At 35.3% G+C, this 20863-nt stretch overlaps 3 protein-coding genes and 1 long non-coding RNA gene across 14 annotated transcripts; 1 reads left to right on the top strand and 3 right to left on the bottom strand.

The window, feature by feature from the left end:
- Positions 1 to 71: 71 nt before the first annotated feature.
- On the bottom strand, positions 72 to 8940 carry Rho1 (ras-like GTP-binding protein Rho1). 6 transcript variants are annotated; one of them, XM_076322490.1, is made up of 5 exons: positions 7308 to 7346; positions 4994 to 5076; positions 3471 to 3631; positions 2999 to 3382; positions 72 to 2916 (listed from the first exon to the last, which is right to left on the bottom strand). In XM_076322490.1, exons 2-5 carry the CDS (start codon positions 5049 to 5051, stop codon positions 2878 to 2880), a joined length of 642 nt encoding a protein of 213 aa, XP_076178605.1. In that variant the 5' UTR covers positions 5052 to 5076; positions 7308 to 7346; the 3' UTR covers positions 72 to 2877. The 6 variants fall into 6 exon arrangements, with proteins under 6 accessions (XP_076178605.1, XP_076178604.1, XP_076178610.1 ...); XM_076322489.1 differs by lacking the exon at positions 7308 to 7346 and adding an exon at positions 6971 to 7305; XM_076322495.1 differs by lacking the exons at positions 4994 to 5076; positions 7308 to 7346 and adding an exon at positions 8786 to 8940.
- On the top strand, positions 6937 to 12435 carry LOC143152407 (uncharacterized). Of its 2 annotated transcripts, none has more exons than XR_012993570.1 (3): positions 6937 to 7587; positions 8137 to 8350; positions 10941 to 12435. It is a non-coding gene; the product is annotated as an uncharacterized LOC143152407 (long non-coding RNA). The 2 variants fall into 2 exon arrangements; XR_012993571.1 differs by lacking the exon at positions 10941 to 12435 and adding an exon at positions 8589 to 9302.
- LOC143152405 (small glutamine-rich tetratricopeptide repeat-containing protein beta) lies at positions 9732 to 11969 on the bottom strand. Of its 3 annotated transcripts, none has more exons than XM_076322487.1 (4): positions 11820 to 11969; positions 10865 to 11257; positions 10327 to 10779; positions 9732 to 10087 (listed from the first exon to the last, which is right to left on the bottom strand). In XM_076322487.1, exons 2-4 carry the CDS (start codon positions 11230 to 11232, stop codon positions 9976 to 9978), a joined length of 933 nt encoding a protein of 310 aa, XP_076178602.1. In that variant the 5' UTR covers positions 11233 to 11257; positions 11820 to 11969; the 3' UTR covers positions 9732 to 9975. The 3 variants fall into 3 exon arrangements, with proteins under 3 accessions (XP_076178602.1, XP_076178601.1, XP_076178603.1); XM_076322486.1 differs by lacking the exon at positions 11820 to 11969 and adding an exon at positions 11669 to 11808; XM_076322488.1 differs by lacking the exon at positions 11820 to 11969 and adding an exon at positions 11391 to 11624.
- On the bottom strand, positions 12199 to 20840 carry LOC143152403 (uncharacterized). 3 transcript variants are annotated; one of them, XM_076322481.1, is made up of 19 exons: positions 20638 to 20840; positions 20040 to 20119; positions 19826 to 19949; positions 19537 to 19748; positions 18929 to 19137; positions 18474 to 18769; positions 18287 to 18390; positions 18007 to 18208; positions 17162 to 17695; positions 16895 to 17089; positions 16612 to 16827; positions 15334 to 16556; positions 14531 to 15218; positions 14226 to 14443; positions 13497 to 14139; positions 12978 to 13222; positions 12705 to 12909; positions 12555 to 12634; positions 12199 to 12477 (listed from the first exon to the last, which is right to left on the bottom strand). In XM_076322481.1, exons 2-19 carry the CDS (start codon positions 20058 to 20060, stop codon positions 12337 to 12339), a joined length of 5556 nt encoding a protein of 1851 aa, XP_076178596.1. In that variant the 5' UTR covers positions 20061 to 20119; positions 20638 to 20840; the 3' UTR covers positions 12199 to 12336. The 3 variants fall into 3 exon arrangements, with proteins under 3 accessions (XP_076178596.1, XP_076178597.1, XP_076178598.1); XM_076322482.1 differs by lacking the exon at positions 20638 to 20840 and having other exon boundaries at positions 20040 to 20169; XM_076322483.1 differs by lacking the exons at positions 12199 to 12477; positions 12555 to 12634; positions 12705 to 12909 and having other exon boundaries at positions 13031 to 13222; positions 13493 to 14139.
- Between the last annotated feature and the right edge of the window lie 23 nt (positions 20841 to 20863).

Consider the following 20863-nt stretch of genomic DNA (forward strand, 5'->3'; position numbering starts at 1 on the left):
CTGAATTCTTATATTTGAATTTTGCGCACATTAAATTTTTCTGATAGTAGTAATTTACAAATATTGATAAGTAAGTTTTATTGTTAATTACAATTTATTATTATAGCAATCGTGGAGTAAATACCTTCTTACACATAAAAGCTAATTAATTATAGAGTAATTTGCTAGAACTCGAAAACCTCACTCGAATTCGTTTCCCTGATAATCATAAAAAATAGTTTTCACTTCGGTATCATTGAAGAAATACTAAGTTCTCACTCTCGTAAGTAACTTCTTATATTATTTAGCTGCACGACTAATTACAATGTCGTCGTAGTACTAAATAATTGTATGGGACTGCGGAGACTTAGAAGACATTTCCTTTTTTCTCTCTTGTTCGCCTGTGTATATAACAGCATGAACTTTTAACGCTCAAAATCAAAATGACATGATACGCTTACTATATGTATTGCTCACGACATTGTTGTAAGAAAATGAGAAAACTGTTCGTACTTTTCGTACTCTTTCCATAAGAGACAAATGCTAAAAAAATCATGCAAGAAATTCATCGCGGCATTACCTCATCTATTTTAAAAACGGTGAAAGTTTATATACAATCTATAATCCCATATGGACCAGCATGGGTATCCGAAATAGTAAAAACGTTTCGTATATCGCTTACCTCTTTTCTTTCGTGCATAAGAATGAATTGAACGGATACTACAATTTACACGAGTTATCGTCACTTTGATCTTCGTCATAGAAGAACTTCAAAACGTTTATTCTTATCTCAGAACTTTGTGCAATTAACAATATTTAATCTCTATTATAAAAAATGTGATTAGCTTGTTCGCTTTTTCCTGCTTTTATTAAAGCATTATATTACGGAAAACTCAGTCTCACAGACACTTTTTTGATAAGGATCAAGGCGATAGTAATTTCTAAGAAAAAAGACGGTACATTAATACCTTTTGCGATCCCACAGCATTTCCTTATAAAAATTGTAATAGAGTTACCTGTACAAATTTTTAATAATTTGTTTCGTCTCAACTTACGATCGCATTTATTGCAGCATTAGAGAAATGGTCCATAAAGGATTAACTGATACAGTCGTAATTAACAGTACATCCTTCAGAAATTATTTTAAAACAACACTTCCAAACTCTGCAACTTATGTCGAACTTAAGATGAAAGTTTTAAGTTTCAGAACTTTTCTGCTAGCCATTTGTTCATTAACCCTTTGACAATTAGTTTAAAAAATGCGAACGGTATTTTTTATTCGAAGATTATACAAAATTCTCACTGAACTTTGTGCTTCAAAGAGTTAATCAATGGCGCTCATTTTCAACACTTTTGTTAATTGTTAGCAAATAAAATTTATGGTCGCTGCAAAGTTTGACTGCAACTTTTCAGAGTTCTGGTTAAAAGCGTAATTCAACAGTAGTACTGCTAATTGTAAAAAAAAGTTTGTTGAACACAATTCCACAGTCATTCATTGAATCAATGGTTAAGACTGCATTGCAGCCTTTAATTCAATAGTTCTTGCAAAAAACAACTACCTTGTGAACCTTAAAGATTAGTTTTAATAGAAGACGCGTAAGTTCAAAAGTTTAGAATAGTATGTATACAAATGAATGAGAAAAAAATAACTGTTAAGGGAGGAAAGTACAGGATGATTCAACAGGTTCGGTAATCATTTTTACAAGGTAACTTGAAACTTGTAAATTAACCGGTGTTTTGAAAAACAAACATTACTTTCAATTAGAATAATTTTGGAAAGCATCGTGTAGGTCACAATATCACTACGAGAACTAACATGTTCTGTGAAATTTGTTCGCTCTAAATTAATAGAGTCACCCACAAACATTCCGCGATTACATTAATCATATCGGATAAATTTGAAAAATATCACGTAATAAAACGCAAATTAGGACATCGTTTGTATGCTTGATTGGGTACAAGGGATGTGTTGTCGAAATACATAAATATAATATAGCCGCTGTTATAATCCGTAATGTTAGTGTCATCGTATTACAATAATAAAAATAATTAATAATAATAATTAATAATAATTATAATAATAATACATTTAGCCTAGTTGGTATTCTTAAAGATCAAAGTGATCCGCTGGTCTACTTACGCATTTTTATAATTATAATATAATGTTTGTTACTTTTTTTTGTTTAATATCGATAATGCGATGGTTCAATAAAATAGCGACGCAACATTTGGAATTCTTAACGTTTTGCTTTAAATTCTTACATTGCTTTCTATGACTTTGCATTGCATATTATGTTTCTACTCTCCCCTTTCTCCTTTTATACTTTGTTACGAATTCCCCCAACTATGTTGTTCCTTTCTTCCACATATTTTTTTTTATTACCAAAAATAAACAGCCACTACGATTAAAAAAAAGAGATGTAGAATGCATACAATAGTAATGAAATACTAATAATAATAGTAATAATTACTACAATGATATAGATAATTATGTACCGTAAATGTAAATAGTTTGTATGACAATTGTTTAATTCTTTAAACTCGAGGCACAATTCATTACCATTAAAAAATACAATCAAGTAATCATTACAATATACATTATGGTTTCTCATATATAGCACATATACTTGTATTGAATTTAGTCAACGTTTTAAGTCTCCGGTTTCATCAACGACAGTTTTTCATATTGCGAGCGCGTTTTGTGGTTGTTTTTCTTTTTTTTTAATATATATATATATAGAGATTTGTTTTATTGTGTAAAATAAAGATAAGTTGTTATATTATGGTTTCCGCTGGGGGTCTCCGGCATAACAACTAGCGGGCTAAATAATGGAATTCATTGCAGCTAACTCCGCATTCCGTTATTTAGCCCACTATTGGGCTCACTTGGCATTTTACTTAAAGAAGCCAACATCTTCCCTTCTTCTTCTTCTTTACCTACGAATTCAGATAATTGTTAGACTAACACTTCTTTGATATTAATTTATTTGTATAAAAATCTATGACAAACAACACTTACTTGTAGTGCAGCTCGAGTGGCTGTTTCAAATACTTCCCTAATACCTTCCTTACTTTTAGCAGAACATTCAAGATAAGCAAAAGCGTTGATTTTCTCGGCCATGGTTCTACCATCTTCTGGTTTTACTGGTTCCTGTTTCATCTTGCTAAGTTCCTTGATGGTATTAGGATCATTGCGCAAGTCTTTTTTGTTTCCAACAAGGATAATGGGCACATTTGGGCAAAAGTGCTTCACCTCTGGTGTCCACTTCTCGGGAATGTTCTCCAGGGAATCGGGACTATCGATAGAGAAGCACATTAGGATTACGTCAGTATCAGGATACGACAGTGGACGCAACCTATCATAATCTTCTTGTCCAGCTGTGTCCCAAAGAGCCAGTTCCACCTGTTATATAAATTTTTTATTTTAATTTTTAATCACATTTAAAAAAAAGCAAAAGAAAGTACATGAAGTAATTGTTTGTAGGACACACCTGCTTCCCATCGACTTCAATGTCTGCGACATAGTTTTCAAATACCGTGGGTACGTATACTTCAGGAAACTGGTCTTTGCTGAAGACTATGAGTAAGCATGTTTTACCACAAGCACCATCACCCACGATAACCAATTTCTTCCTAATGGCTGCCATGAATTCTAAAACGATAATAATTACACACTCATTTACTACTACTCTGTTACAATTTTGTAGCATTAAAATATGATCTTACGCACTTAATTCTGATTTTTACAAAATATTTATTAACGCAAAAGCAAGAAATACATAAATGTTACACATTAGTAACAACTTTTTACTTAGATAACTTATAAATCTTTGGAAATTGTTATACTGATTATACAGATTACATATCAATTTTTATAATATTGTCCTAATAACTTACCTATGCACAAATAATAGTATAATTTTTTACAATATATTTATTCACAGTGTATTCCGCTTATTAAATTTTAGTAAGTACTGTATTTTTCATACTATATTTCTTGCCAGAGATGGACAGTAGGTACAGAATGTACACTTAAGTTTCATATATGTGTTAAATAGGAAAAATATGCAATTATAATTTCTTATGCTTTTATCCTATATACGCATATACATATACATATACATATACATATACATATACATATACATATACATATACATATACATATACATATACATATACATATACATATGTGTATATGTAAATAAGTTTTTAAGTTGCAAATACTAGCGAGAAAATCATATTCTATATATTAACAATTTCTAAGCTGCACTTTTATGTAGCACAGATGTAATGAGTACCTTAAAAACTATTGAAATTCTAATGATAATGAATCTGAATCAACCAAAGTAACATCATCTGGGAAACACCACCAAAAATTATTTCAACTAAGGGCATGCAGCAAGTGAGCATATAGTACACATAAGGTAATCACAACTTAATAGGAAACACAAGGAGTGCTGAAAAAATGGAATCAATGTCACCGTTAAAAGAAATTACTTCTCCTGCACCCTGATGAGGCACAAACAGGTAAAAAGCAATTTTAAATAGATAGATCTGAGAGCATAAAAAGAGATACAAAAGAAACAATGAAAAGGACTGAGAATAAGCATTCTTCAGGAGAGAGTTAGGAAGAAGTCAGGGTAATCTTTTGAAACCGTTCGTATTAGATTTGCTTTCTGACAATGCAATAAACAACGACTCGGATTCAAACCTCGTAGGGTATAAAATTTGTTCCCTAAAAGTACTGTATTCATTTATTTTTAAATAAAGTTTTATACTAAATTGGAATTAGCATTACACATGTGTATAATAGCATACACTTCCTAAAGCCCTCTGGTTTACTTAAATTTACATTACTAAAACTTGTGTCTAATTTCATTACTGCCAGCTACTAATATAGTGGGTATTGTAGGTAATATTTTCTTGTTTCTATATCTGAAGTCTACTTTAATACTATTTAGAAAGCAACCTACGAGGGCTGAAGATTTAAAGGATATTGACTGGGTCGTACCTGATCCAGGGTACCCCGTATCGTCTGGACCGAGGCATCGGCCCGCATTGCATCCCATGTTTTTAGTCTTTCTTTCAGCTTCTCTGTTTTAAGTGGACATTTTATATGTTAGAACGGATAGGAGGCTGCGAGATAATTGCATATACCACGCAGATATCATAAATGTAAATATATATGCATATGTCTTGTTTTTGTCATAGCTATGTACTTAAACATCTGTAAAAGTATTAAATACAATCTATGATGATTCAATGTATGATGCCTTTGAATTTTGATTCTTAGCTCTTTCCTTCCGATATGTGAAAATGTGAATACTACAAGGCTTTGCAAGTCTGCAGAAGACTAAATATAATGTGGATTTAATGTTGTCATAATCAACAACCTCGTGTACACATTTATATAAAAGTTGACACAATTTTTAATTGCATAAGGTAGGGCCTTTGTACAATAATACAAAAGACTATGTATCTTCATTGTCATTTAAATACCTTAACATTGAATCTTACTTTTCTAATAATTAATTAAAATTTAATTTTTCATCTTCAATTTCAAGAACAAAGATCCATGATATTTGCATATTACTACATTAATTGTTTATAGTTATATTTTAAGACACACATGTAAGACTATACCTTATGCCTTAGAACAAAATAACAATGTCTCCAAGAACATGCATGAACATATAAGATCAATATTTCCTTGTATTAAACATGCACTAGTAAAAAGTGTGTGAACCCATTAAAAATTATTTTTAGAAAGCATAAATTAAATGCGATAGGCAGTACATTCACATTGTACAGAGATAAGATGCTTCATAAAGTTTTATAATTATTGAATATTTATTAACAAACAATCACACGTATAAATAAATATGTGTATATTCACAAAAATATAAAATGTTATAATGTAAGCTGGCATTGCAACTCCTTTGACATGGAATCTTGATTTATTAATGTTTTCATTATAACACAAATATGGTTTTAAATATACTTTTGATTCTTTTAGGTATTTATTGCTCATATTTTACATAGATTATATTTGTTAATGTACAAAGAAAACAGAGTAATTACTTCTAGCTCAAAAATTTCTGATAAAATGGCACATATGTCTTGTTTCTTACAAATTACTTTGAAAGATTATTGTTCCATGTAACGGAAGTTAAAAAGCATTTAGTAACATTTCGCATGGAAGCAAGGATCTTAGCATTGAATACTGTCTAGTATGCAAAAGCAATGCAAATGAACAGAAGACTGTACGTATCAATTAAGTAAGAAGGGTTATGTATTAACGTTGTGGCAATACAACTTGTACAAATATTGGACTCCGCATAGTTGATAATTGCAAAAACTGTTTGTTGCACAGAATAATGCAGACTTTTACCTGAGTAACCCAATAAATTGAAACCCAAATAACTTTTTTCAATTTCTATCTGCCTAAACGTATAAACTATTGCAAATAGTATATCATTTATATGTCTATTCTAAATATACAAAGGTCGATCGTTCACGGAAAATCGACGCACGTTCGATTGGCATTTCTATCACAGCGGAACGGAAATTCCGATGAAATCATCCTGAAGGTGAAAAAACGAAAGCACGAGCAACAGAGAATACGCGGAATACTGGTCGGAATGGACAGAAACGCGACTCCTGCTGTGTCAAAGAACGTACCGACCTTTTGTTTATCGCAGATCCGAGACGTCGTCAACGGGGTGAAAAACGACGACGATGGCGAAGACGACAGTACAGAGGAATATCAAGACGGACCCGCAACACAGATCTTTATTTAAGTTTCCAAAGGAGAGACCCAGAGAACTTTTTGCCGAATTTTGCACAGCCGGAAGTGCATTGCTGCGTAACGGGGTAAGAGGGCAGGAAGTAAGAGGGGGAAGACGGTCCCAGAGGGGAGGATGGGGGCGCTGGGGGTGCGACAGGATAGCGACGCAGGGGTCTAGAGCCTGGGAGACGATTTACTTACTGAACTAAAACCCAGGTCGTATCGGAAGGCTCATACGAGCATTTCCAGATCAGCGATCGAATTCAGCCGCGAGGAGACAGCGCGTAGCTTCTTGTATGCTAAACTAAACAGTCGTTGTGCGAAGATGCCGTGGATTCGTAACGCATGGCACTCCCTCGGCCCTCTCTCTATCACGGGAGGAGGAGAGGTTTTTTTTCCCTCCTTGACACACACAGTGTTCCCGGTCACGGCGTTAACAAACCGATCACGCGTCACGCTTAGAACACCCGGGCACACAGCACAGCACACCCTCGCACCACTCCAACCAGTATTACTTAAGAAATAATTGCGTATTTACCTGAAATGTTAAGCGACAGAAAGTCAAGAAAATGGCTGCCCTCGATGGCCACACCTCAATCTGTTGAGTGTGCGGCAATCGAGTAGTGGGGGAACACTATACCCAGGACCGTATCAACACCTCTAAGGTCCACCTGTGATTTTACAGAACGCCCTCACGTTCTCAAGATTTCTTACGCGAATCTCACGGTCCGATGTATGTCCTATTTGTTTTACAATGTCTAGTGCGTTACGAACATAATCAAATACTTGCAATCGAAAACTTCTATAAACAAAATATGGTGAGTGAAATTGAAAATTTCAAAATATTATTATGTCTACGGTAGTATAGAATTATCAGGATTGTGATAGCAAAATTTGAAAAAAATTTGATAACGTCTATCGTAGTTGATACTCAGCATAAGCTGTACAAAGGTTACAACGAAAAATTAAAAAATATAAGTAGATAGTATAAATTAACTCACATATGCAATAAATGATCGTAAGTTTTTACACATATTGTCGAGTTTTCTTAAAATATTGCCAATATAATTTTAATGGTTATAGTTTATTGTAAGCATAACAATATTTTCAAAACTTGAATAGTAGTTATATGCTCTATTTATTTGTTTCCTGCTATAGGTATTTGAATATTCTCCCGTATATTTTATAATGTTTATCTTTTATGTAGGAAAAAATGAGACAAAGCTGAAAGCCAAGTAAATTGTATCGACAATATTATGTAAAACAATCAATTGTTATCATTTGTTCCTCTAAAAAAGGTGCGAACATAATAATTTTTCACTTATCGATATAAATACGTCTATTACAATGTGGCTTACTTTTAACAGGGAAAAAATATTTTGCGCGTGCATCGTTGAACGACACGTTCCTGGGCGGTACTCCGAAACCGGCGAATCATGCGCCACCCGCGCACGTCCCGAACCTGTGGAGGGACTTTGCGCACGCATCATGTTTCTCGGATGTATTTGTGGGTGGATGACGGAAAGGGTTGGAAAATATGTAAATAATGCTGCATCGCGGCTTCGTTGTTCAGCGCCCCTGGTACGTAACACGTGAAAATCACGATACTAATAGTGTGATCGTGAAATACATAAAAACTTTCCACGAACCATTTTTGCGAAGAAAAAAGATGGAAACTTTTTTCCCATCTATCGCATCTCCGATAATATAAATGTTATCTCTCTCGAGAAACAAACATGTCGAATCGTATATGTACTTTATGCGATAGATATAGTGTGTATTAACGAGTGTTGAGCGGTACAGTTAACCAATGTTTCAGAATATCGCCTGAACAATGCAAAAAAATTTAATTTAGCCGACACAAGGAAGAAGAAAAAAATATACCTTTCATATAACAAATTCGATGAAATTGTTTGAAATTATTGTTTTTTTATGTGTGTATATTTTATGAGTAATTCAACGGTTTCATCGAAATTCAAAAATAGGCATTTGCAATGGTATGGCAAGGAGACTTACCGGCAAAGAAAGACTAATCGACGATAATGCTCATCTGCAGAATTGAACGATGTATGGCATTTGCAGTCACCCGCAAATACGTATTCACGCACACACACTGAAAACAAATTAGAGCACGAAATATAAAAATGTTTCGTGTGTTTATACGCGGGCTTTGTACGTGCTAAATAAGAATGATGTCACTGTATGACGTACGCAAAATTGGCGTCGCATACTACTACAAGTTTAAAAGAATATGCCGTAATGAGATTCAAATTCTCAAATGTTCTTATCCCGTTTGTTTCAATAATGTAAACTTAAATATTGTTTAAAAATTCACCGAAAGAAATACAAAAAAGAATTCCAATTATAAAAACTAATAAGTGAGTAAAAATAAATAGGGAGCTGTTTACTTTGACTTTGTGTAATCAAAAGAATTCTATAAACTATTAAATATTGTTAAAGCAGAATGTGTTCATAGTTTTTATTTTTGACAATTATAACAAGAGGAACACAAATTGCAAACTTTTTAAAAATAATGATTCGATCTATTATGTGTTTGAAACATTTGTTTCCATTTATGTGCATGCATTATTAAAAATTTATTCTCATATAATATTAAGAATTATTAAGCGTGTTCTGATTTTTATATATTTTCATAACTAATTTGAAATAACAAAATATGCACATGTTATGGAAGGAACATGAGACAAAATTATTTATCCTTTACTTTCTTGATTTTCACTATGCAATGTTTTATCCATACATAGAATTACTACTAAAATAAGTAAGAATATGTATTATTACACTGCATAAATCAATAAGAATTAAAATAAATTTTAGGTCGATATGTTATACAACATAAAAAGGAATAGCAATTAACATATACTAGTTATTTATCTTGTTCATAAAATATTCACTATGTTTGGATATTTATTTAATATTTTCATACCAAACATTGCAAGCACAGGTTCAAAAAGCAAATTGTTACGTTTTATTCAATAAATAAGTTATAGGAAAGTTTCTATATTACATATGTATGAATATCAGTTTAACATCATGGTAATATAAGTTAATTTAAGTCATAATTTTGTTCTTCTTAGTATATTAAAAAATGACAGACAATGTTCTGTGACTATTCTATGTATCAATTAAATTTAGTTGTTTTCAATTTCATAGGATCTTTGTAACAATTCACGATCATAGTTCTTTTAATTCTGTTGTGGTGGTTCAGGATTGTTTGAAGATCCCGCCATATGCTGTCTTAAGAATTCGATCATTTCAGGGTTGGCATTTTGCATCTGTTGCGCTAATTGCATACCACTAAAAATGTATTAAATATAATGTACCTGCATGGATTACTGTACAGAGCATAATTTATGATGTGACCGAAAAGGGGATGATTCTTCATTTAAATATTAATTCAGAATTTCATTTCTGAAAATTCAGAATTAAATTTTTAACTTACATTTACACAATCAGTCATCCTCATTTTGGCAATACCATGAATTATGCTGCATCTTATATACAATAGTAAAATAATTTTTGTAAACAATATTTACGTATCTAGAAGTACTTCCATATGTCCCCTCTGTCCTACATTACCACTTACAAAATTGCTCATCGTATTTTGCATAACTGGATCGGAGAGCATCTGAATTGCCATATTCATGAGAGCAGGATTGCTCAAGAGTGCACTAAAATCTATGGCTGGAAATACTCCCTTATTTATAGCCATCTCTGCTGATTTTTGTATTGCTATATGCAAATTGTTTTTATAACTTTCATTATCAGGTTCGAGTTCCAAAGCTTTTTGATAGCTGTCTTTAGCTTCTTTATGCTTTCCCAAACTGGAGTATGCTAGACCTAATCGACCATATGCCTTACAATAAGTGGGATCGATAGACAATGCAGTTTGACAATCCTCAATTGCTTGTTGATGGTTGTTGATTTTACTATATGCAGCTGCACGATTGCAATAATACACTGCATTGCGGCCATCTAATTGTATTGCCCTAAACGAATAATATTCCATCACCAAAAAATTATATTCTCAAAAATATATTTATATATTCTTTATACTTAGCATAAATTATATACATTGTGTAACTGGCAATTGCTTCCTGGTATTTTGAAAGTTTCATAAGATTATTTCCTTCGTTTTTTAATGTTTCAGCTTCGGCTTTTGCATCAGGTGTAGCTTCGGGTGTATTCTCGGGTATAACTTCAGGTGGAGCTTCGGATGTAGCTTCTGGAGCTGACTGAGATTTTGTATTTTCGACAAAAGATGTATATACATCATGTAAATTAAAATTTGTTGGAGTATCAGATGCTTGTACATTATAAGCACTTTCTAAACACTGTATTGCCACTTCAAGGCTCTCTCTGGAGTCTGCTGTGATGTCATCATCCTCTAATTGTTGGGTTAAAAACTGAACAATTGCTGCTATCAGTCCCTTGACAGCCATTACTGCTTCAAAAGAACCGTTATGTCTAAAATAAAAATATTACGTCACGTACTACTTTATAATTAATATTGTATTGTAACATTAGAATAAAATATAGAACTTTTAATAATACTGTAATAGAAAATATTCTGATACGTGTCATAACCTCTAAGTAGTACCTCGATTACGAATAATATTATCGATGATAAAGTGTTTTGATTAATCTAAAGAAACAATTACTGTTTCAACGACGTCACTTATAACAACACTATCAATTTTGTTCTAATAAACGATTAAATGGTTTATTACACCGATTCGACGTGTATTAACATAACCAATAAAACATGCCGGATGAAACAAGAGTTGATTAGATTTCATTAATTGTATTTCAATAATTTCACGATAATAAAAATATTTTGTCTATCTTGATCGCGTTGAATACGTTAAATTATATTACCAATTACGAATAGCTCGTGATAATGAAATATAGAAAATAAATTGTCCAATTCGACGAAACGATGCACTGACAGTTACAACTTAAGTCATCGACTTCGCACTGTTTTTAATGCTTTTCGGGACGGAACGAAGATATTTGTGTTTGAATGTACCTTAAAACTTCACTCTAATATAACCGAACAACAACGGGTAACTTCAATGTACTTCAATGGCTTCCACTTCGTCGAAATGTGAAACCTTAATGCTTTGAGTAGTTTTGATAAAAGAATCCGTGCGATTAATATTATGTCTGCATTGAAGATCTTTGCTACTATGAGATTTAATTACTCGTATGAGTAATTAATAGGTGATTTTATGCCATTTGTTCACCTTTTAAATCTACTTGATGTAGAATGAATGAGTTAAAATCGAATCGTCCTGTCACAATCGCGCTGGCGCAATTCAACTGATACGAACCTGCTTCGAAATGGAATTATCCAAATTACTCAAATGGAACATTTTATTAACTTAATGAATGTTACAAATCTATCGAATTACAAATACATACATATGTTTTAATGCACTTTACATTATATCATATATAACGTATGTTCATATATTGATATACAAATAAATATTGTATATTAATAATGGTAGATAAATATTGAAGTTAAGACTATCGTACAAATTTTAATGAGGTCCTTGTTGCACAATTCGCAATATCGTGCTATTTGTGCTTGTACCTGTAAAAATGTAGTGATTTCCGAAATAGTAGAACGGTACCATTGCTTGTAGATCATCCATCCGATGATGGATTCGCATTTGAAATTTCTGTAAATGATCACTTCGTAAAATCAAGAATGAAATTAAATTTAATACATTTAATATTCACATGTATACTTTATTACCTGGGCAAACATGTATTCGTAGATATAAAACTTGTCGTTCTCCGTCGTGACGATAACAAAAGAATCGCTTTTACCGAACTCTGAAATATATGATAGAAATTAGTTAAAAAACAATATTATTTTATTGCAATAGTAACGCGCCATTTTTACCATCTGTGTAGAAAGATTCGATTCCATTGACTCTTGAATCGTGGAAAAGACTTTGATAGTTATAAAAGTTATCAAACACCGGATCGTAACGGTAGATATTTACTGCATTTGTATCGAAATCGTCTAACAAAACAAAATGGTCTCTTTCTTGAAACAGACTTTTCACGTTACGTGTCTTGCCTCCAAAAGTTCTCAGTATTACAAACTAAAGAGAATGTATCTATTATTGCTATTGCAGATACTTTTTGATATCTAACAATTAAATTTTCTCACCTTAAACGTAGTTACATTCAACCTATACAAAAAAGATTTTTCAGAATCTCCGAAGCAACCTACAAGTACATATGGATCGTGGTGGTCCATTTTGAAGATTTCAATATCCCAGGCACCATCAGTGGAAAGTTTCTGATACAGCGACAAAAGATTATTTTCGAAATTGATCTTATAGATTACAGAATCTGTACGATGTGACGCTTTCAATGCATCGTAGTGTATTGCCAATATCACGAAAGCAGTATCTGAAAGCATTGAAAATCGATAAATAATTATTAGTCATTTTGAAATGACTTTCTAACATTTCGTCGGTATTGTAATTAATTTTGTCAGGAATTTTGATTGCACTTTCAAACTCTGATAGACAGGAGCTTGTAACTGTTGGCTCCAGCTAGCAAATCGGAAATGAAACAGCACAAGGACTCGGAGAAATATATAATATAATTCTTTTCTTTGCTCATTTTCTGTTTTAGAAACAAATGGTTTTATTATTAAGCGAGAAAAGGTTTTATTACATACGGTTGTGTACCATGAAGACTTCCGCATCCTTTATAAATCCTCGAATCGTGGAAGACGTTTCTTTCACATTGGCCAGTACGTCTCCCGTTTCTATCGTTCTAGATTTCATCCAGGAGATCTGTGTGAATTCGTTCTCGCTTCTATTTAAGGTACACTCAGGACTACTAGAGACTGTGTTAGTTATTACATTTATGCCGAATGTACTATGCAATTCATGATAGTTCCTCACTATCGTAGAGCCGTTCGTTCTCCACACGCGACAATCGTCTTTCTCCAATTCGGCCACGTACTCCGTTGGACAGAAACAATTGCGAGGAAGTCCGCAGACAGGTCCTGGTTCTTCCCCAAACATGTTCAGCTTCGTTATTCCCTCATAATACACAACGCCTACCGTTTTGATGTTGGGTACCTGAATCTTTAATGTCTCTTCCGTTTCCAAATACGAGAAAGTGTTCTTTAGCTTTTCAGAAATCAGCGAGGACTGTGCGACACTGTCCTCCATTTTGGTTTTGTTTTGTAGGAACGTTTGAACTGTTTCGTGTGTCCGTGTTCTCGTATCATCGAGAACGGTGTGCAAATTCATTCCGTTTACCAGTTTTGAAACGAACACATTCTCCGGGACTTTGACTTGCGACTCGAAAGTCTAGAAACGTAAGAAGATCGAAATTAATCATCCTCGGTATGTTGTAAATGTGAAAATTCATGTGTATCCGAAACAATCGATCTCACCAAGTTCCCAATGATTTCCACGTTTTCGTCGTTCTGTACACCGGTCGAGTACTTCGAGGATATGTTCATCCCATTGACCAATGACGCGTAAATATTACCATTCACCACAACATCTTCTTCGAAGGTCTTTGTGCCGGATATGTATTGCATTTCTTCCATCTCGTCAAGCACCAAATCGGAAGGATTTATTCCATTGATTCGCGTCACGTTTGCGTATCCTGAAATTCGTTGATCACTTATTAGCACGCAGTTCGGTTATCGAAACCTTTGTTAAACTAGGCACGATTAGAACATTAATATCGAACCTGTTACGTCAATGATGTCGTTAAATTGCACGTCGGTAAGTATGTCGTGATCTCCATCGATAGTTACACGATTTTTTACGAATTCATTGAAGTCTACACCGTCCAAATTTTTTAAGAGCACATCTCTCACGACAAGATGTTTAAAGGACACATTACAGTGTAGCATATCGGTCGCCAGAACCAACCCCGTCAAAGGTATATCGTGAATGCTGTCATTCACTAGCAACTCGTTGATCGCAACCTCTTCGAGGAAAATTACGAGTCCGGTTATCGTTTCATTCTGATCTTTCCTGACCACGGAATTGTTGAACTCGAGGATGTCGACATTATTGATGACAGAAATCTCGATATTATTGGTCACTGACAATACGTTGATCGATAAGTTTTCCTTGAAGACCTTCGTCCCAGCTACTTCAACGACACCTTCATTATCGATCACCGCGTCTGTTACTACATCACGTATTGTATCGATATTTTTCAATTGTCCTCCCGACGCTATCGTCATCGACACATCATTTTTGAAGACCGTATCACCGTAAATAACTTGATCCGTGATCTTGTTCAACGCGTTCTCAAACATGTACTTCAATGAGCTGGAGTTCGGTGAATCGACGCTCCAAGAAATATTTCCGCTCACTTTCAATTCTTTGATTTTGGTCGCTGGTACGTCGAGCAAGTTCTCGTACAACTGAAATAAAAAATTTTACCTATCGAACGATTCGATGCTGTTATAAAGATCTACAGGGTAAGGTGATACATTGCCCGTTGCACAACACCCTGTATAATTTAGATTGAAACCGTACCTCGTTAACGTCCTGGCCATTCAATGTCTTCGTTAAAACGTTATTCGCGTACAAATCGTCGAACGTGACGTTCCCTTTGAGAAACATGGGCACATCGATCCACGTCAATTTGGAAGTATGACGATCATTGATGAAGCTACTTACAACGTTGCCGCTTGTAATTTTATAGAAAGAGAATTTCCCGGGTACAATTTGTTCCGTCGACTTCGATAGAACACCCTCGAAGAAATTGGTCATGTCACGGTCGTGTAGAAACTTCATCGTTGCGTCTTGCACGATCAGTTCATCGAACGACTTTTCGGTGTCGAACACAATGTCCATTTTAGCCATATTCTTTAGATAAATCTCGGCCGGTGCATCGTCGATCCGTTCGATTCTCAAATCACCCTCTATCGTCAGGTCGCCGTCTATCACCAGATTTTTTAAATGTGTCGTGTTACGCAGCGACGTCAGTTTCTGCATTTCAATATCATTGATCCTATCGACTAGGAGATTCTCAACGCGAAGCACTGGAATCATCGAGACATCCAATTTTTTATCTTTTCGAACGTTTGTCGGGTTTTCGAAGACGGTGGCATTATCCACGCCGTTGATGAATAGAAAATCGAACTCGTCCACGTTTACTTGTTTTGCTCGAATCGTCAAGAAATTCATATTTTTCGGAATGCTGAGTGGTTGATTTCCGTTTAGTATATCAGACACGTGGAGGCCATTAAAAACATCGACGAACAGCTTGTTTCCGCGAAGATGTTTCAAGTGCAGTCTTTCTCGAATCGTTAACGATTCATGAGCGATGTCGAAGAGACTATTGTTTCCTCCTTCCGCGAAAAACGTGTCGTCGACGTGAACATTCTCGAAATGCAGATTTCTGAAAACTTCCGGAACAACCGTCGCATCCGTGTACAAGAATTCCTCTTCGGCGAATCCGTTCAAGTATTTCGCGTGCAATTCGTCGATGATTAAATTATTCTCGAACGCGATATCGTTTTCGATCACCTGATCGCTCGATTTCGTCCAAAAATTCTCAACGAGATGACTCAGTTGCAATTCTTCATCGTTCACGAATATTTTCGAGTACTTGTCCAGATTGAGAGCTCTCACTTTCAAGTCGCCGGAAACGGTAACGTTCGGGTAAATTTGGAACCGTTTGGTTATCGGAAGTATAGAATCGGACTCTATCGTCAGCTTGTCGGTTACGTGCATGCTCGTGACTTCCACTTTTCCTGTAAAATAACGCATTCTAAAATCCACGAAAAGTAAGTCGACTCGATCGGATACCTTTGATAGTATTTTTACGGGATATTCGCGCAGCTCCTGACACGGGAATGCCATTGATCGAATCCGCGATTAAATGATCCACCTGAAGCGATTTTACGAAAAACTCGTCGAAATTCTGCTCGGTATTTGTGGTCATATAGCTTTCCGATGATACCCCGTTCAATGTTTGCACCGTGAGATTGTGGATTTTTAATGTATTAGTGTACGTAATGTTCCCTGAAAAATTGTATTTAAAATTAAATCTCGCTCATAATTTGTCCATACAAATTCAATAAACATCTACCTCTAATTTTCTGATTTTTATGGAGAATGAACAGTTCGTCGAGAAATTCAGTAATATTCACGTCGTTCAACGTTTTCACGTTCAATCTCGTTAACGAGATGTTCGAACGTAAAAGTATAGTGTCGTTCGAAAACTCGATTTTATCTGCCTCCAGGTTTATTTCCATTCTCGAAGTGTCGTTACTCGTCGCCCAATCTGAAGCATCAAGTTAAAACTCATATTAAAACCTACGTGGACTCCCCCATCGGAGGATAGCGTTGAACTCACATTTGAACGGAATCCCGCAAAGAGAATCGATTTCGAGATGGTGCACAGTAATATTTTTCCCGTGCAAAGGTGTCAAATGTTTTGTAGCTTCGATCGAATCGTCATTGTTCGCTCGAATATCAATATCGTTCAGAAAATCCACGTTCATCTTGTCAATTTTCAGTTTCTCGATGAACGCGTTGTCCTGGACGATGATATCGCCGAAAAACGAATTTACGTTACTCCGTGTTAAGAGATTCATCGACGTTATTAGAATATCGTCAACGTCGCGAAGCAGAGTATCGAAATTTTGTTCGAGCTCTCGCGGATGAACAACGTCTCCGGACACGAAGACGTCGATGTTTTCTAAGGTTCCCGATTCCAATATTAAATCTGACAAAACTAGGGATTCCGAGATGTTCAAATCTTCGTTTACCGGCAACAAAGATGACCACGAAGATTCAGCTTTCTCTATCAACGGTTTTCTTCGTTGCAATGTCTCGACAAGCTTCGATAAGTGTTTCGACAGGACGTCGGCCTTCCCGATTGATTGCTCTGGAAGTGATACAGATTCGAGAAACATACCCATTGTTGATAAAAGTGTACAATAAATGCACGGAGTTCGTGTGGAAAAGTAAACAAGGTAAATAGATCTCATTTCTAAGATTACTTCGAAACATCCTCACTTAACACGTTGATTACCTTTTGAAGCGAATATATCTATTCGCAACGAATCGATGTAACTAATAGATAGTAGGCATTCGGAAGAAAACGAAAAATCAATGTGCAACGTGTTAAGCTTAAATAACGAAGCTGGGCACTATCCTCGTTCATTCGACTCTAGTAATTCTTTAGGGAACGCTAACCGGAAGGAAATTCTTTGATCTGCAACTCCCACGATCCAATACTGTAAACATTATCCAGGCTCACGGTGACCGGCATCACGATCATCGTAGATTTGTCGATTCGGACTTGTACATCGATTACTGTTTCGTTATCCGGCAATTTCTTAGAGGTCAACAGCGTCCAATCGGATGCATTCTCAAACTTGTACAGTTGCAGAACGTTCTACGAATGCAATCGACATTTCTTACACGTCAGCTTCTCAATGGTCGTTTGCATCGCGCAATTAAAGTTTACACTTACCTGGTGGCCCACTAAGAAGAAGGTGTCATCGTTTACGTTGACAGCGTGGACCGAACTGGGCGCCTTGATTTCAAAAATCTTCTGCCAGTTTAGCAATTCTTGTCCTGGAAATAAAACAGACTTTGCAATATTCCACTAGGAACGAACAAAAAGAAACGAAATACGAGTCGAAGAAGAAAGAACGGACCGTCCCACCAAAACAAATTGCTTGGACCGTGCTCGTTCATCAAGAAAATAAAATTGTAGCCCGCGTGATTGTAATGGTGGACGGACACCGGGTTGTACGTAGACAGAAACTGTATTCTGTCCGGGCTGGTCTCCTTAAATTCGTAGACCACGGAGCCGATACCGGGAACGTTTTTGTCGTTTTGCGCGAAGATTATAATCGTCGATTGCTTGTGCTTGAACGTGGTGACTGACACGGCAGCCGTAGTCATCACTTCCGCCACTACGTCCATGTACGTACCTCTCCAATGATATATCCTAAACCAATGGAAAATGGAGTAAGATGAATATGGTTTCGATTCCGAGGAGGAAAGGAAATTGCAATTAGCGCGATGTTCCAGACTGTGATCATGTTGGATGCGAGTGAAATTTATTCAGGAACTCGTACGAACGACTCTGTTCGATCGAGTAACTTACAAAGATGGTACGGTGAATCGTCCCGAATTATCAGCTACCACGAGATAAAGTCGATTGGTGCGGGCGAAGAAGCTAGCGTCCATGGGATGTCCCCTGTGCTGAATGGTCTGCCGGTGTTTCAATTGGAAATTATCCGTTCCCGTATACAAACAGCACGAGCCGGTCTCGTAACAAACCAACAGATAAAATATGGTTTTCCAGACGATGGTCTACATATGCCAATAAGATGTCATTTGACCGGTGAATCTCACGAACGCGAAATAATAAATACGTTGATATTGTAAATATTGCTCGAGTTTCGAGTACGAGTTGTAACGAAATTATTCTCCAAAGCTTTCATCCCTCTGATGATACAAATTAGATATAAATTAGATTTAAATAGTTACATCCAATCGTGAATTCAGAATACAATTCAAAATAGTTTTCGTTTTTACAAAAATATTGATAACTTAGAAAATTAAGGTAATGCAATGTTTTAAAAAACTTCGTTGAAAAATAATTTTGATAATTAATTTCGATAATTTAGACGATAGTAGCGAAGAGTCGAAACTTTGGAAAGTAATTTCATCTCTTAAACTCGAGTTACCGATCGATGTTATTTTGCATACCCTGAGAAATTTAATGGAACCATCGCCACGGGTTAATATGACTTCCTGTAGCGAGGTCTGATTTGAAAGAGGCGTGTCGATGGAAAATGCCACGACACGATTCCCTTGGACGAAGAGTACTCTGTTAAACGCGTTTACTATGAAGGGTCGTTCCTTGTTGAGGCTCTCTTGCCACCGCTTATTCCATTGCACGTTGTAAAATTTTCTCTGAACTATAATTGCAGATTTTCAACCAAAACAACAAATTATACTTTGTCCAGAATCATACTATTAAGTACACTTTATTTACCTGGTGTTTCCTCTTGAAAGTAAAGCTTTGCTATTTCAGCTTTTGTTTGCTTCAATTTTTCGCTCAAATAATTGTTTATCGAAGCCTGTACTAAAATGTTGACACTGATGCAACCGAGCAGAAGCTGGAGTAACAAGAATTTAACGAAGATTTCAGATTTCATTTCGCGTATCGAGAAACGGATTAATATAAACATCGTGGATACCAGACTTACTAGAATCGTTAAGGATACCATGATCGGTGCTTGGATACCGGTTCATCCGTCCACGACGAAACCTACTGATCCGATTGAATCTAAACGGTGATTATAGGTCATCGATTACTTCGGTATACAAACAAATGTGTATGTATCGAACGTAAACAAGTAATGAATATTTACTAAATTCGAATTGTTCGAACTAGGAAGCAAAACAAAACAATAGTAAATGATTAATTTGTAACTATTAATATTTTAAGGAAATATTATATATGTAACTTTTATATATTCCAATTCATTTCTAGTATTATAAAATTCCTTCATAATCCCAATCTATACACGAGTGCCTACAATAAGAACAAAATACTTTATCATCAATTTTACGATACTGACGGTTCAAAGTAGATCATCGATCCAAGGATTGAAATATTGTTTATTAAATATGTACCGTTATGTTTTGAGAGTAAATTTTGGTATTTGCAATCCATATTTTGCATATTTTATTCAAATGATTAGTACTTGATAAATAATAATCGGTTCGTTGCATTGATGTGCTATTATAAAGCTTAGATAACGTCATCTAGTGTTGCAGTCGCGCGACAGCTACAAACGTTACCGTGAAAGGGAAGCGAAATTTCGTGACTTTTCCTCATTCGGCATGAATCCATGTTATCGGGTACGTGCGCTCAATTCTTGCGTGCGCGCGCATTTTGTCACTTAAGATTTAAATAGGATGGCCCGGAAATCGGACCCCTATATACAAACCAAGTAACCTCATGAGGCCCACTGGCCCAATATGATGCGAACTACGGTCATCGATCGAAACAAATTACAAGAGACGA

Source organism: Ptiloglossa arizonensis, chromosome 10 (assembly GCF_051014685.1).
Source record: "Ptiloglossa arizonensis isolate GNS036 chromosome 10, iyPtiAriz1_principal, whole genome shotgun sequence".
In the NCBI taxonomy this organism is placed as follows: Eukaryota; Metazoa; Arthropoda; class Insecta; order Hymenoptera; family Colletidae; genus Ptiloglossa; species Ptiloglossa arizonensis.

Bases quoted from the DNA above. Each gene is read 5' to 3' on its own strand.
- LOC143152403 (XM_076322481.1), bottom strand. From the start codon at position 20,060: ATGGTATCCTTAACGATTCTA. The intron at 16,828-16,894 runs GTAGATGTTTAT...ACAATTTTTCAG, and splicing joins TAAAAATCAGAAAATTAGAG to GGAACATTACGTACACTAAT. The intron at 12,635-12,704 runs GTAAAAATGGCG...CATATATTTCAG, and splicing joins CGAATCTTTCTACACAGATG to AGTTCGGTAAAAGCGATTCT.
- LOC143152405 (XM_076322487.1), bottom strand. From the start codon at position 11,232: ATGGCTGTCAAGGGACTGATAGCAGCAATTGTTCAGTTTTTAACCCAA. The intron at 10,780-10,864 runs GTATATAATTTA...TTATTCGTTTAG, and splicing joins GCAATTGCCAGTTACACAAT to GGCAATACAATTAGATGGCC. The intron at 10,088-10,326 runs GTAAATATTGTT...ATACATTTTTAG, and splicing joins ATGGAAGTACTTCTAGATAC to TGGTATGCAATTAGCGCAAC.
- Rho1 (XM_076322490.1), bottom strand. From the start codon at position 5,051: ATGGGATGCAATGCGGGCCGATGCCTCGGTCCAGACGATACGGGGTAC. The intron at 3,632-4,993 runs GTACGACCCAGT...TTATCGTTTTAG, and splicing joins TACGGGGTACCCTGGATCAG to AATTCATGGCAGCCATTAGG. The intron at 2,917-2,998 runs GTAAGTGTTGTT...CTGAATTCGTAG, and splicing joins CCACTCGAGCTGCACTACAA to GTAAAGAAGAAGAAGAAGGG.